The 16,933-nt window shown below is 41.1% G+C and overlaps 1 protein-coding gene across 21 annotated transcripts in view; it reads right to left on the bottom strand.

Annotated features, from left to right (window-relative positions):
• Positions 1–16,933, bottom strand: part of Col25a1 (collagen type XXV alpha 1 chain) — a 407,882-nt gene that overhangs the window by 62,734 nt on the left and 328,215 nt on the right. For 18 of the 21 annotated variants that reach the window (XM_031375495.1, XM_031375508.1, XM_031375504.1 and 15 more), the window contains 4 exons: positions 16,375–16,419; positions 9,375–9,407; positions 8,944–8,979; positions 3,424–3,468 (listed from right to left, as the gene is read on the bottom strand). In XM_031375495.1, the coding sequence (XP_031231355.1) occupies positions 3,424–3,468; positions 8,944–8,979; positions 9,375–9,407; positions 16,375–16,419 (159 nt within the window). The remainder of the gene's footprint in view (positions 1–3,423; positions 3,469–8,943; positions 8,980–9,374; positions 9,408–16,374; positions 16,420–16,933) is intronic. The other 3 variants (XM_031375514.1, XM_031375503.1, XM_031375513.1) reach the window with 1 other exon arrangement.

Here is a 16,933-nt window from a genome sequence, read left to right as displayed (position 1 = left end):
TAGAGTAGAACTAGGTGTATTTTCTACAGGTTAAAATTATTTACATGAGGAAATACTATATTGAACGGGTGCATAAGTAACAGTTCCAATATTCTGAGCTGTCCCAAGAGAAAGATCAACAATAGTCACTTGCTCTGGACTGGGAGACATCTCAGGAGCTATGCACACATTCATTCATTCATTCATTCACTCATTCATTCACTCATTCACTCATACATTCATTTGCTCATTCATCCACTCACTCCCTCCCTCCCTCCCTCCCTCACTCACTCACTCACTCATTCACTCCATTCTCATAGACCTCTATGCTACGGTCACTGTTGGTTCTTGTGAGAAAACTGAAGTGCAGGGAGATTATGAAGCTTGTCCTGAGTCATAGCACCAGTAAAGGCTTTGATTTGCTCTGCTCTAGGGTTCCTGGTCAATGCTGCCTATTTATGAGGGACATGAAACCACGAGAATGCATTAACAATATATTTTTCAAGATGAGTATCAAGAATAAGATTTTCAAAATTAACAACTTAGAATATTGCCTTCTTATCTGATATCAGAAAAGGTAGTCCCAATCATTTTCATCCACAGAGATACAAGAGGCGAAAAAAAAGAGAAACTCCAACATTTTTGAAAGCTTGTTCATAAAACTAATTTTCTAAGCTCAAATCTTATTCCAGGAGATCAATTTCTGCATGGTACATTGTACATAATTTAATTTTCCCAGTTGAACATCTTGACACTATATGAACCATGAATGCATGAAATAGGAATTCCAAATGCCTTCCACATGGTGAGAGGACTTTCAAATAACTGCAGGAAGCTCAAGAGCAGTTTGAAATGAACTCATGCCTGGTCTTAGTGACTTCCTTTACGTATGCCTTCAGTATTAGCACTTTTCTCAGAGTGGGACACTGAGGTGATAGCTAGATGAGTCTGGTGCCTGTATTTAGGCACTTGGTTCACATCCCTGAGAGCTGCGGAAGGCATGTGGGTGCTCATTAAGTTTCCAGCTAATTCCCCGAGAGCAACAGGTGTTGAAGCAAGCTCTCCTGGTATGTAATGGACAGTTTCCTCAGTGCCTTAGACATAACGGATGGCGTATGCATGTTCTCTCTGGTAGTGGCAGACATGGAGGACACGGGTAGCAACAGGAAATATTTCCGGAGCATAAAAGAAACACACAGGTCTAAGATGGAGACTGATGTTTTAGTTGCCACACGTCCTATAGTCTCGTGTAAGGGTTTTAATTTTAAATCTTGTTAAACTATGAAATGAGAACTGTCTCGTGGTTTGCCACCTTAGCAGAATGATGCAAATGCAACTAATAAGGAGCATCCCGAGTTAATGAAGTGATATCCCAACATTTTAAGTCTATTTTGATGACCGTACCATGAATACTGACTACCCTAATGTACTCTTACATTGTCTTTTTCTCTAAAATTATTTACTTAACATTTAGCACTTGCTCCATTATAATGAAAGCTTATCTTTCACTTGAACTACAGTAAGAAAATAAATCTTGTTAAACCAAAAAATAGAGCTCACGATTGATCTCAAACACCAGACAGCGGCCGAAGCATGGCATTCCCATTACAAAGAGAAACATAGTGAATAATAGTTTTTGTCAACTGACAGGTTCACTGGCAGAGCAGTCACTGTCAGGGACAGGAGGGCAGTGTCAGCCACACCACCTCAACAAAGTATTTCCAGCACTTTCTCAGGCTGCGGGAACTCAAGCATTTACCAGAGGTGACAAGTTACTATGAACCTCCCCATCCTGAGAGTTCATGACCTTCTGAACAGGTCATGGGTGACTAGGGAAAGGTCAAGAGTCAGTGTAGACATTTAACATTGAAGTAAGCCAAGGATAACAAATATGGCAGCTACTGAAGGCATTCACATCTCTGTGTGTATTTATCCACATTGCACTTTGGAAAAATAATGCTTTCTTTTTGACCAAAAAGGTGTCTAAAGCCCAGGAAAAGGGACAAATGGATTTCAGGGCCCCAGGCTGTACCTTGACAAGCCAACACTCTTGCTGTAGGGACTTCCTTGTCCTTCTAATGTCCTTTGCCTCAAATGTCTTCATTGTAAAGCCACCAGGTTCTAATTAACACCCAGACACATGTCCTTAAATCATTTAAAAATTGATGATCTTGTCACTTATAAAGAACTGTCATTTCTTATGCATGGAAGTTACCGAAGAACTGTCATAAATTAGTCCTGCAATATGAACTATCATATCAACTTGGGATATTATTCTTGCTAAGCAGCAAGTGACTTTGATTCTTTAGCAAACATTTCTTAGAGTATATTTTCTATCCAAGAGTCAGACTGAAGCATCTATTTAAAACCATCTGAACTTTTTATATTAATCTAGAAAAAGCTAACAAAATACTGGAACCAGAATTTTCGAGTCCCAACCTAGAAGATATATTTTTTCTGTGTATTTATCACCTACAAATATTATAAACTTCATGGAACTTTCAATCAGACTAACTTCATTTAACACACTATAACATAGCACACAGAACCGAAGAACAGAAGATGTACCTGTATTGCTTTTCTGTTACTTCTGGGTAATATTTATATGAAATTGATTCTAAAGGAATAATTCTAGCCAGGGTAATAGAACATTAATTCTGGTAGTTGCCCTGGGAAAAGTCTCAAAAAATTTAAAAAAAAAATTAATATTTTAAGTGACGCAGTCCTGAAGTGACTTGATATGCTGGGGTGGGTGATAGCCTGTGGAGGTGGGTAGCTCCCCTTTCTCAGAGAAGAAGGCAGGAAGATGGAGGGAGGGGCTGTGAGAGGGGACACTGGGGGAAGCGAGAGGACTGATATTGGGATGTAAGTAAATTAACTAATTAATGGAAAAAATTTAAATCTGCAAACAATGTTTTAATCCTGAACTTTATAAGCAATGATTTGAACAGACACACAGAGTTTACGTGGAAAGCACATGTGCTGGGTTAAAACACTTTAGCAGGGTGGTTTCCGTCTCTCAGTGAGAGTGACTGATGGGGTGGAGGTGTGGCATCTTGGAGGCTTTACTCTAATGGAGAAGCAGATACGTGGTTGCCTGGGTGATTTACAGGGATGCTACAGTGAATTCGGATCAAAAGTTGATAGTCAACAATTAAAGGGAAAGAGATATTCTTTCTAGACTTTAAAGACCTTGCATGATTTCACTTGAAATGCAATTTGCTTTCATCTCATCTTCATGAATAATAGAGCTAGCGGTGACATATACAGTCTAGATGGCAAAGGCCAACTTTAAACACACGTGCTCAATTTTCAATTAAAAAGTCAATCAATGGAAACAGCTTCAGAATTGTCAACGACCTGTATTCACTGTTTTCTATATTTTCCTCCAATGCAGTTGACTCGTAATGATAGTTCTAGGAAGTCTGTCGGCGGCGTATTTACCTTTATCCCCGGAAGTCCAGGCAGCCCAGGCAGCCCTGGTTCACCCTACACAGGAAAATCACATAGCATTATAGAGCGACATTTACTCAGTCACAGTATCAGAGAAAAACATGGCAAATGTCCCAGCTGAAGAGCTTCTGCAAAAGGAAATATACACAAGGACTGCATTGCAGTAATTAGTTTGATGAGATTACTCAGCTCAGCCCACTCTCGACTCTGAGCACTTGGCAGATTTTTCAGGCGCCTGCCTCTTCCTGCAGTTCACGGCCCAGTGGCATCTCTACCAGGGGGCATGGGAGAGGAGTGAAAGGGGAAAAGGCTGCAATTATTATTCCTTTGGCCAAGGATTTATTGGAGCCGCTTGCTTCAATAATGCACCCGATCCCAGGGCCCTTCCCACTTAGATAACAGAGAGACTGTTGGATGAACAGATGGCCATAGGACAACAGTACACATTAAGCATATTGCTCACTTAAAAGCACAGTAAGATTTCCTTTTCATTCCTGAAGGATGAGAAGACAAATAAATGGTTAAGAATATACTTGGCTCCAGCCTATATTCCTGACAATTGCTGGGTTACGGTGACCCTGCTTAGCAATGTTGGGCTAATGGTACCATGCAGCTGTCCCTGAATGCAGGTCAGAGATTAAGTGGTACGCTCTGGGTAGGCACACTGGAGACAGGCTAAACCTTCTCATTTCCACAGAATTGTCTATGTTTATTTTAAGCACAAGAGGTTACAGTGTAAAAATTCTCTTGAAGTGAACTATGAGAGAATAAAGGAATCAGGAAAAAAATTACATTTGCCATGAAATGTTATCTATTATCTGTGGAAGTGCTGCTGAAGGTAAATAACCATAGAATTTTGTAATGGTTAGTCAGAGAGATGGCAAGCATTTCTAGAGAGGATCCAGGAGGATGGGGGAGGAGGCATGTTTTGTAGCCTAAATGCTTCCACAATCTTTAATTTTTAATGAATTATGTTTTTATCATTGTGCTTGGGTGCGTGCCTACCATAGCTCATGTGTGAAGGTCACAGGGCACTTCTGAGGGTTTGGCTTGCTCCTTCCACTGGGCTGAGGGTCCAGTTCTGGTTATAAGGCTTGACTAGCCAAGTGCTTTGACTACTGAGCCATTTTGCTGGCCCCTGAATAATCCTTAACACAAGCAAACCCACTCAGAACAACTGGCTCTTCCATCTCTACTGCCAGTGCTTTCAGATTAGGAGGAGCTAGAATGTGTGCTGGTATTATAATATTAAGCCTTTAGAGATTTTCTGAAGCTGAGCAATGAGACAAAATGGGGAGGTGGTGGCTCTCTTGGTACTTTTTAAATGTATTTCAGGAATGCAAAAGAAAAAGCGCTCTTAAGAAGTGTTCATTATAAATAAGACTTCAATGAAATTAAATTAGAGAAGAAAGAAATATGAACTTGCTTATCATTCCATCCCAAGACCACGTGTCTAGGAATATTAAACTTCACATAGACATAACACATTGCTTTTCTCTTTTACCCTTTAACCAGTCACATTAAGAGGACGTGACAGAAAGGGCTTGCACACATATTTTACTGAACATTATCTTTTGCTTTAAAAGAGTGTGAGGTTTTTGAAAACAGTAAACTGCATAAGAATATACAACCAATAACACCTTTTTTTAAAGGTCTTCCCAAACTCTTATGATCATATCTCATCTGAAGCATGTGTGGAAATAAATAGGTTATAATATTATTTTCCAATAAGGATCTCTACCACTCCTTTCTCTACCAACTTAAAAGGACCACATGGCCACTTTAAATAATGTACATGCACATGTATATATGCTCAACATATAAAATGTTTTCTAATGAGAAAAATGTATAAATTTTGGAGGAAAACACACAAGATAATGAAATGTGAAATGGCAGATGTTCAGTCTCTGACTACATTACGTGTGTATATGTGTAGGCATGTGGTTGTTCATAATTGTATATTTTAGTTAAATATTTCAGATATTCATATTCATAAGTGTTAAATGTTAGAGACTTTTATCTTTCCATGTTTGCATTTAATTCCTGTTCTTAGCTAACATGAGAGATGGTAATAGCATTAATGTTGCCCTTATGGAACAGCTCACATTTTTAGTAAGACATTTCTTTCTAAAGAATTCTTTCTCTTTACATCCTGGAAAGCTCACCTACCAAGTAAGAGAAAGGGCTTTAGTTAACTCTGCCTTCCACGTCTATGCCACGGCTCAGATGAATGGGTTAGACGTGAGTCTTAATTAAGAGCCAGATTGTTGTTTTGTTTTCTGATTCTGTTGTTTTTCCTCTTTAACTCTCCATTCTCCAGTCTGAGAGCTTCTTACACCTGGGACTCTGTTAGAGCAGTCCTGAGTACCTACACAGCTCACTGGTAAGGGCCCCTTCTGATGCAGACTCAAGCGACATACTTCTTCAGAGTTACAATGCATACTTTTAGGAAAGGTTAGGAAGAGCTGTGTGGTGAAACACAATTCATACCTTACAGATCTACAGAGACCTGATAACCCAACATGCAACCCTAACTCACATGTCAACCACACACACACACATACACACACACTACTGCTGAAGCTGCAAGAGAAAACAGTGGGAGGAACGGAATCCCCTACAACGATCGTATTCTAGACAGACACTGGGCAGGATCTCAGTGGAAGGCCCAACACTCTGCTTGGGCTGTGTTCTATTTTACACTTTTCTGGGAACACCCCTAAATGCGGGAACTAGTGTGCCCTTGAACACCGCGGCCCAGCCCTGTAATGGTGTGAAAATGGCATGGATTATATCCAGAACTGACAGTATACTGGGGTCCATTTGCTGCCTTTTGGCTCTAAGCAGCAAACATGAGAATCCTCTGTTTTCAAAGTTCAGGGAATCATTACGAAAATCTGATACTAGACAGAGGCAGCCATACAACAGTGAGAAGGTGAGAGTGTGTCGGGGAGGGCGGAATCTGAGCTACACATTAATAAAAGGGTAGTTTTTGTTTGAGGTCACTCTCAACCCAGACAAAAGCTCCTTTCAATGTAATTTAAATCTATTTTTTGATAGAATGCAAAGAGAATACAACATTTCCACCTACCAGCTGTAAATGTCCAGAGTAAATCTAAGTTGTCTTTATAAATAACTATAATAATGCAGTATTTTGCCAAGCAGCTGAGGTCAATTTGGTTCAGGTACTGTGGAGACCCTGGAGCTTAGAGAAGAGCACTGGGGTTTGTTCTGGCTTGTGATTTAGGGATCCTCTGCAGGTGCACTCCTCTCCTTCACTTACAAAAAATTGACCATTTATTTATTTGTGTGTTCGTTTGTGTGTGTGCGCATGTGTGTGTGTGCATGCAAGCCAGAGGACAACCCTTACACGATTCATTGCTCTCCTTCCACCATGTGGGTTCTGGGATCAAGCTCAGGTCATCAAGGCTGGCAGCAAGCACCTTTACCCACTGAGCCATGCCACCAGCCCTTCCCTTCCTTTGACTCAGGCTCTCGCTAGGTAAGGCAGGTGGGGATTGAATGGTCTTCCTGTTGCAAGTGCTGGGTTAGAGGCATATTCCATCAAGCCTGGCTCCTGCTGACATTTTTTAAAAATCAAATCACAGGTTTGGAGAGCAATTTAAGGCAAATCATTAATTTCTAAAGTCCACGGGACCCAAAAATTGTAGTATTTGAAAAGATCAGTTGCTTTTTCAAAACAAAGTAGACCATGGATCTCTATTATTAGTAATTCCAACATTTTCTTTTTGATAGGTCAGAGGGGGCTGTCTGCTATGATACTCATGAAAAAGTCTGTGAAGGGGAAAAATTAGCACGTTAAGATATTCATCCTTGTCTGTGATCATCCTATAGAAAGAGGAGAAGGAGGAGGAGGAGGAAGAGGAGGAAGAGGAAGAAGAGGAGGAGGAGGAGGAAGAGGAGGAAGAGGAGGGGAAGAGGAAGAGGGGGAAGAGGAGGAAGAGGAAGAAGAGAAGGAGGAGGAAGAGGAGGAGGAGGAAGAGGAGGGGAAGAAGAAAAGGGGGAAGAGGAGGAAGAGGAAGAAGATGAGGAGGAGGAGGAGGAGGAGGAGGAGGAGGAGGAGGAGGAGGAGGAGGAGGAGGAGGAGGAGGAGGAGGAAAAGAAAAATCATATGTACTGAAAAGTTTGAGCAGTTTCTCAAAGAGAAAATTCAGCCTAAGGGAAAAAACTGGGTGTGTTTGTGGAAGGCTATCATCACTGACAGGAGCCATAGAAAGAACACTGTGGCAGCTGAGGTTCATCCCCGAAAGGTATTTGGGACATTTCACCAAAACACATTGAAGAGTAACCTGTGTGATTGGCTGTGTGTATCTGCTACTAGCAAAGAGAGCTAGGTTGTGTTTTCTAGAGTAGCCAGGAAGAGGATGGGCATTATTACAGTTCACTCATTTAAAATATTTCGTGTGGATTCTTGAAGTGAACTTGGGAGCTGAAGATCAAGAGGCAGATCAGAATTGTGTTACAAAGTTGCGCTGGACTCTCAGTCTCTCCTGGAGTTGAGCTGATGAATCAAAACTCTGAGGTTTTCAGTTTTAAGAGAAAAAAAATTATTAAAATTAGAGAAATGTTTAAGAACTACAAAAACCTTCTTAAAACTTACTTCCATCTCAAGTGCTTAAAAGAAAGCTCTCTCCAAGACTTCAAGAACACCAACTGATACAGCAGACTCTCAACTTTAGGTTCCAAACTACTGCAATAGGATTTATTATCTTTCTCTCTCCACTAATGAGGTGCACTCTATGTCCTCATTCATACTCTATCTATAACATCAGCTACCACTACACAAAGGGAAGGTCGTGGTTTTGGGGATTTATCTCACAGAATTCACATCTTCTTTTGTCTGGTACGCGAGGATTGGGCTATACTGGGAATTGAGACCCAGCTGCTCAGCTGAGATACTGCTAATCTTTGTTTCCTGCCTCAGACTCAGATGGAAACATAAATATAAACATATTCAGTGCAGACGCACAAAAGATGAATTTAGTGTATCTACAGCTCAGTTAGGGAAACCGGTATGGCTAATGTCACTAATTAACATTTAGTTCCTTGGGTGAGATTAGTTTCCATAAGGCAACATTCATGGCACCGGTTAGAGTCACACACGAGTCAGCAGGAAAGCATCAGCAATGAAAGGAGGAGGAGGAACATTTAAAAAGGACTGTCCATCATTCTCCATTGAGATGGTTTAGTGCACACTCACTTCTTCTAGCGGAAAGACAGAAACATGCAGATTACCTTTAAGCATGCAAGACGACTAGCTGGCATTCCAACCCGGTTGAGATTCGTTAGTCTCAGACAGCTGAGCACATACAGAGTTTGTTTTCATGCTTTGCTACGCTTGGTTAAAATGGAGAGAAACCAGTAACATGGTGCAAAGCATGAAAACTGCACCACTGTGCAATAAACAGTTCATTATCAGATGACGACGATGATGTAAAACACTGGTCGTGGAGAGATGCAAAGAACATACCAAAGACAGAGAGACATTACCTTCTGCCCGGGACGGCCCGATTCTCCAGGTTCTCCCTGGCCGAAGAAAACCAAATATGAAATATGCAGTCTTAGGAGAAAAATTGAAAACCACTAGGTCTTTGGATGGTTCTGCAGTAATGATCCAACCTCCTACTCGATTATTGTTATTTTGTGAACATCATTTTCCTATTCTCCACCACACTACACATATGGAAATTGCTGTGAACCTGCCTAGTACTCATACATAAATATGTTTTTCTTGGAAACCAAGGAAATATGGGAGAAAAGGTAAGCCCTCCTATTAAGGCTGCCTGGGATCTCCCTGTTGTGTCTAAAACCTGTTGCCAGAGAACTGGGCCAGAACTGTTACCCGTAATGGTGGTAAGGGAAGAGAAAATAAGTCAAAACTATGATTTCCATGGTACAAATGTATGCAGGGCTATAGTTACCTTAATTCCTGCAGCAGATGATCCAGGGTCACCCTAAAATGAAACCCACGAGAGGTTATGCCATGAGTACTGAGAAGCAACACAAATCCATAGGCAACTGTTAACTCACTTGGATGCTCAGAGAAACTCTATGACTAATGGGCCCAGCCATTACATGGTATTAGCATGTAAGAGAAGCCATGACCTGCTTAAAATCATGGGGTTACTTTGAATGCAAACCATGAAAAGTCTATATTCCTTGAAATAAATAAAACTACACAAACACTGAACTGTTTCCTTAATAGGATGCTAAACATATATTCTCAAGCCATGAATTTAGGGACTCAAAATTTTCCACTGTCTTAGCTTCTGGGAATTATTAATACCACTGGCTCTCAGTTACAGGAAGTTCCTGCCCTTCTTGGTCTTTGGAAGGCCAGGGTTCAACAGGTGAAGTTGAAGGGTTAATGATGTTGAGTTGCAAAAGCCATGCTGCACATGAGTTTGTTTCCACTGTGAAGCATGAACATGCCTTTTCCTGATTTCCGGTCCTTGCACCGTAACTCGGTTATCGAGAAGACACGGAGTGATGGATGACTTGTGGGCAATGGGAATTCATGGAGGGGCTAAAAGAGTCTTGAGAGAGAATCTGACTTTTAACTTTTTAAAGAGATTAAGAGATAGTTCCTTCCAGAGCCATTTTGAGTGACCATGCCCAGGAATACAGATTTAGGGCACCCCAAATTTCATGTTCCAATGTGGAAGCAGTTCCATGAAGCTTTATGGTTTTTCAGAACAAGGAAAGTCATAAATCAAGGCAAGTTGAAAATACATTGATGGATACATCAGAGAGGTGGTTACAGCCAGATGGTGGAAGCTTTTCTAAAGGCCTCACATGCTGTCTGGCTTGGTGGAAGGCTAAGTTAATAGGTTCCAAAAGGTTTTTATCTTTTAAAAACCTTTAAGGTTTTTAGTTAGTTGTTAGTTCTGACACAGGGATGGGTAAAGGAATGGCTATTCAAGAGGAATATGGATTTAAAAAACATTCAAGCAGACTTCATGCAGGATGGTGCCACTTCTAGAAGCACGGGAGCTATCATAAGGCTAAGACCAGTGCAGGCAGGAGTGTGGGGAGGAGGTGAGACTGCTGTTTGTGAATGAGGCGGCAAAGGGCCTTGATTCTCAACCTCATTCGAGTCCTCTCCATCCTACAAACAAGCAAGAAGGAAAAAGAAAAGGAGGGGACTTGGCCATTTGTGACTATCAAGAAAATGAAAAGAGGAGGGAGACCAGAGCTGAGTGTTCCTCAGTGTTCTCATCTGCACAGATACTCAAGCAGCTCCAGGGGACTGTGCCCTTGTTCTAGAATCCAGAAGCTGCTCATCAATTTCCTTGACAGACAGACAGACAGACGACAGACAGAGATAGTCAGGCCCCTGTGTGCTGACCGGCACATGGCCCCTTTCCTTGTTTCTGCTCATGTCATCCCACGGTGGCACTTCTCTTGGTTTAGGTCTTGGTTTACATGGCTTTTCCTCAAGGAACCCTTCACCAATTCACCCCAGGTGTGTCCTGCTGTGAGCACACTCTACTGCGTAGCTTCATGCTTTGTTTGGGTCTGGCACAGCTTGTGCTGGGATTATCTGTTGATGTGGCCTGCACATCCATCACCCTGGCTAACAGCAGACAGCCAGCTGCATAAGGACTGAGCCTGCCTCTGCTTGCATTCTGTGTCTGACCACAGTATATGCTCAACACATACACACACACACACACACACACACACACACACAGAATCGGGAATGAGTGAACCACTGTCTAAAAAACAGGTTTTTACATATTGGGTCAGCAGTCAAGTATCAAAATGAAAAAAGGCCTTTAGGAAAGAGAAAAAAAAGGGGGGGGGACTTAGGAAGGAGAAGGAAACAATAAATTTAGTTTGTTAAGAAAAAAAGTACACATGTGAATTGCTTTGACATCTGTAATTGCCATTACCCAAGAAAAAATTAAAACGTGGCTAAACAAAGATGCGGACTCTAAATATTGTATGAATGAGTCTCCTCTTCCCAGCCATTAACATTCAAATGAGTTCCAAATGGGAGGTGTAATAAATGTGGCGAGGAAAATAATAATACTTGCTTCTATTTCTCCCACACCAAGTCTGGGACCTATCAACATTAACGAACCAGTTTGCAATATTTTGCACAATATGACCTTTGTATTAATAAAAACAATTTGGCCTTGCAAAGCTCCTGTCTTATTTTTACATTAAGCTCTCATGCAGTTGGGATGGCCCAGTCACTTCCACTCTGTGGCTGAGGAAATTGTAGCAGCTACACGTGGAGTGACTTATGAGCTTCCTCGCTGCCGTCCTTCCCTGTTAGATCCTTTTATTAGAATAAAAAAGGGATTACTGGTTTCTATCATTTTGACAATGGACCACAAAGAAAACTCATAAAGCAAAGATAGCTGCTTGTATTAACTTTGGTCTTTTTACCCCGGATTTTAATGGGAAGTGTTTGGTTAACCTACTATATGAGAATAAAGTTTAGATTTTTGTTCTCACAGAAAGCCGATGGGAAGGAAAGGCCCAGTCTGTGGAAGGCTGTGGAAGGCTGGTTTATGTGTGGAAATCTGAGCGGCTTCATTTGATGGACAATTCATAGTCATTTTCATTCATGATCTTTTTAAAGATTCAGAGGAGTGAAATCTCTTGGAATTTCTGTAACTTTTAAGAGTCAGGCAACTGCTGGTAAGGAAAATGTTCCAAGCAGCTGAAATAAAGCTGCGGATGTTTATAATCCTATCCCCAAAGTGAAAGTAGGAACCGGCCCTCCATCTCTGGTTTATAGACATGTCATTAGTCAGTGGGGTAAGCCACAGAGGGAAGGGTTTGATAAGTGAACTTGACTTTACTGATATTTTGTTTTATTTTGCTTCCTACCCCAACACTCCTCAAGACAGGGTCTCACTACATAGACCAGGTTGGTCTTGAACTTACAGAGATCCACCTGCCTCTGCCTTCCAAGTGGTGGGATTAAAGGCGCGCGCTGCTATACCCAGCAATTTTACTATTGTTCACTTTCAGTCAAGAATGGATATTGTATGTGATTATTTTCAAACATAGTACTAGGCAAGTAATTAAATACGTATTTATTAATAAAGACCGAATTAAAAAGTGTAGGTTACAGAAACCTTCTGCCATTGAATGAAAATATGAAGTTATTCAAGATAAAAGAAAAAATATTTCTCAAACAACATTTATTATCTTATAACAATGTTCCAGGAACCTTGACTAGTACTGGGACCAGAGCAGATTGACATCCTAAAGGTCTTTGGTTTGACTTTGGGGGCAAAGGATGAAAGATTATGGTTTAAAATGATGTGCTTGGGTGTCAAGTTGTGATGGTTGGTTTTGTCAATTTGACAAGATAGAAGGACTTGGGAAAGTAGCTTCAAAGAAGAATTGTTTAGATGAGGTAAGATCTTTTTAAATGGGTTAATTTAGGTAGAGTGACCCACTTGAACGTGTGTAGCACCATCTCATGGGCTAGCCTTGGAAGGAATGGGAAGGCGAGGTGAGAGTAAGTGTGAGCATGCACATACTCATCCATTGCTCGCTGCTCTCGACTGCACATGGCACGTGACCTGCTGCTTCAAGGCTTGACCCACCCACAATGATGGACTATAATTTCAAACTAGGAGCCAAATAAACCTTTTCTCCTTAATTTGTTTTTGTCAGGGAATTTTTGTCACACTAACTAAACTAGACAGTATCCTATGGGTTTGGGTTTGTTTGTTCCTTTTCTAGTGAGCTCAGTGTCCAGTCAGTAAAGAAACTACCATAAAGACAGTACCTATTATGAAAAGAGTGCCATTTAAGTATACAGGGGATGATGTAAGCAGTTTGGAAGGGTAAAGAGCTTTCCCAGGAAACGGTTTATAAATCCAAGCTTCAGAGGGAAGGCTGAACAAAGCTAGAAAATGGAGCTGTAGAGATGAGGAGCTGGGAAGAGGGAGGGAAGAGCAAGCATCTAAACAGAGAATGGCCTGGGCAGGATTAGAGAGGACCGGGTGCTGATGGCTCTGGAGCCTCCCCTGAAACAGGCCTCCGAGTGTGGGTAAGACAGGTTGGTGGGTCAGTACAAATCAGATATGCCTTGTGAACGGGCAGAAGCTTGAGGATGCTAAATGAGGGGGCAGTGCATACACAGGACTAGATGCCATGGGAGCAAAGCAAAGAAAAGGGCCAGCCAGCTCGTGCCAACAGAGTGTAGACAGAGCTCTTGACTTGGCAGGTAACACCACACAGGGTCCAGCAGTGTGGTCCTATCCTTCGGTGAGCTCTAGCGACATCTGCTTGCAGTGGGTAGGAAGTCCATTTCAACATTTGTGGGCAGAATCAACACTCCAAAGTATGAAGCTTCCATAGTAGCTTTACATGTGATTGAAATCAGTCTTTTGTGGGTTGTTCTTAAGCTGAGTGTACTGTGTTGCTGGCCACATAGAAGCCCTGGCCAGCCAGTGGTTTTATAGCCCCCAGCATTTCCAGATGATCAGTCTGGAAAGGCTCAGATTGCTTTACCATCCGAATGTGCAGAGTTGGATCAAAAGGGGAAAAAAAAATCCATTAAAGTGAATCAGCCAATGACGTAATTTACTACATCAATAGCAAAAAAAAAAAAAAAAAAAGGGGGGGGGTTGGTTTTTAACCCCTGCAAGTTGGAAAATGATAAATGAGTTTCACATACTGAAGACCAAGGCCACAAGAAGCGTGTTTCCAACATGTTGGAAACAAATTATATGACAGGAGCAGGAAATGTTTAAAAAACACATCAAAAATTATATTCCAATCACTACATTCTTGGGACGAATGCTGCAGGTCGGATTACATATTATACACGTTACGGGTTGCTATTTACAATCCCCTGTTTAGAACCATTGGACGTTTATAGAAATGATTTCCGCTTTAACTGAGGCATTTCTTGTACTTAATTTCAGCGGAGCAGTAAAATTTTTGAAAAGAAAAAAAAAAAAGAAAAGAGAAAAAAAAGAAAAAGCAACCATGTTGTTGATTTTAATTTCCACGTAGTAGGGAAAGTTAGTATTTATTGAGAGTTTATGATGTGTGCGTCAGTGGGGCCACTGATCTGCATTAATGTATAAAGTAGGAACAACATTCCTTTGAGACCACTTGGGTCCTTTCAAGAAAAAACATTGTTTTACTATTACAAAATTAAATTTCAAAACCTATGCGAGTAAAAAAGCAATTACTGGCCTGTGTTCCAAATATGAAGTTTTAAAAACACTTCTTCTAAAGCATAAAACAGTTGACTGAAATTCACATAGGTACAATTTAGAATTTTATATGTTATTTTGTTGTTTGAAGAAACTGCCTTCTGTGTACAGTTTCTCCTTTGTCTTAAACAGGGGCTTTCCTACTGTAATCAAACCTTACCGGGTACTTGTAAGACTGGGCTAGGCATGGCTTTTACACTTTAAATTGATTTTTTTTTAAAAAATTAAAATATCAATAATATCATAAAATACATGAAAACTACATAATACCTAAATCACCTTGCCTAGAAATAAAATTTATTTTGTCCACAGCTCCACTCATTTGTTTTGCATGTTCTGGGTGGCTGAAATCTGCCACAACAATAGAACTAGGGAGTTGTACCGGAGACTATGTGGCCCACAGAGCCTAAAATATTAATTTATAGAGCAAGCTGGTTGATCTCTGCTTTTAAACAGCAGGATAAAAGTCAAATAAGCCGCCATATAGGTTTATATATCCAGGGTTTCGAACCCTGATCTGAGAGTAGCCGGGAGTACCCATGGCAACTCTTAGTCTTAGAAGATTCTTAGTCTTCTTCGCACTAAACATTTCCACGTCATAATTGACTACAGCTCGAGGTTCACATTTGGTAGAGCAAAGGATGTAGCTCTGAAACAGGGATGCTACAGGAGTTCACAGAGCATGGAGGCCGAGATTTGCCTGCCAGCTCCACAGGGAAGAATCATCCGGCCAGTACTGTCAACAGTGCAGAGGCCAAGACACCCTGGTCTCCAAGAAACTGAGAATCTACCCTAAACTCAAACTGCTTCTCAAACAACAACAGTTGCTACTCAGTGACATTAATTTGTTTCCACCCTGATGCCATATTTGTATTAATATTTATGAGATGGAGAAAGATAACTTGCTATATATTTTATGAGCATGCTTTTATGACTAACCATTATCCATCTGTATGGTCATAATTTTCAAAATGGAGCAGCCTCACTCTCGACTGTGAGCCTGAATGAGTAATCTCAGCTTTTGTTGGTTACCTCGCTTGCTTCCCACTAAAGTACATCTACTTTGATTCTCTATTCAGCTCTTCCAAGGGGTGGTCTTTCCAGAGCTGAACACATGGTACAGATGAAGGAAAATATCCTTTTGATGTCACAGTGTCATGATGTCACGGATGTCAAAACACAAACTTGAGCAAACACCGTCATGACAGACTGGCGGGATAAAGGACAGGAAACAGAGACAGACTGGGGAAGGAAGCATGCACTGTAAATGCTAACCAGTGTTTCAAAGACCAAGGAGGGGGAAGACTTCAGAGGATGAATGGTATCCAGACTTCCTCACATAAACACTGCAGTCAAGTGCTATTAACTTAAGGCTAAACTTTCAACTTTTATTCTCCACCAATATACTTCCTTCTAAAACTAGAATGAACTAAATCACTTGTTCCTGATCTCAGTGAAGACACATTGATGCAAAAGTGTGTTTATGGCTTAAAAGACTTATTGTTGGAAATTTACTTATTTCCTAGAAATTTTGACAAGTCATTTTGCTTTCAGACTACTTAAATCTGTGGATAAGTTATGGAACAATCACTTTTTATATGGAACAGTTTTCCTAATCGGGGAGGTTTCTCTCTGACCCTGTTCTTCCCATCTCCGCACTCCACACACATTCAATAATATTCTTGCTCGTGAACACACCCTTCCGTATTTCACAAGACTGTACCTTTTCTCCTGCATCACCTTTGGGACCATTTTCTCCAGCATCTCCCTGAGAAGAGGACAAAGGGACACACTTAGATATATTGGAGACTTCAAGGAGAGAACATTCTCCACTGAATTCTCCTTCAGACACACCCTGTTAACAGTCTACTGTAACTGTTCACAGAGCCAATGGACTTCAACTTGACTGGCTAGTTGATGCCAATACAATTGCTTTTGTAACAGTGAGCATGGCTGAGTCCTTTAAACACCACAGTATTAACACAAAGCAGTGGCGTACCTGTCAGCCTTCTCAGAGTTAACGTGGACATCAAGTTTCCCCCTCTCAGCCTCACTATTTCCTCTGTCCAAAGTTCCCCATAGCAATGTTCCCGACACTTCCCACACTGTGCCATGGCACTTCTGTCTGCTGCTTCTGAGTCCTTCTTCAGACCCTGCCCAATGCTTTTCCCTACTAGTCTTATAAATTCTATTTGGTGTCAAACCAACGAAGGTGCCAGAGCTAAGTGCAAGCTGTGGCCTCCCAAGCCTGTCGACGGAGTATTTAATCTACTTGGGGCTCC

This window comes from Mastomys coucha, unplaced genomic scaffold, assembly GCF_008632895.1.
Source record: "Mastomys coucha isolate ucsf_1 unplaced genomic scaffold, UCSF_Mcou_1 pScaffold16, whole genome shotgun sequence".
NCBI lineage: Eukaryota > Metazoa > Chordata > Mammalia > Rodentia > Muridae > Mastomys > Mastomys coucha.
The sequence above is the reverse complement of the archived record's forward strand: the minus strand, read 5'-3'. Positions and strand labels throughout refer to the sequence as shown.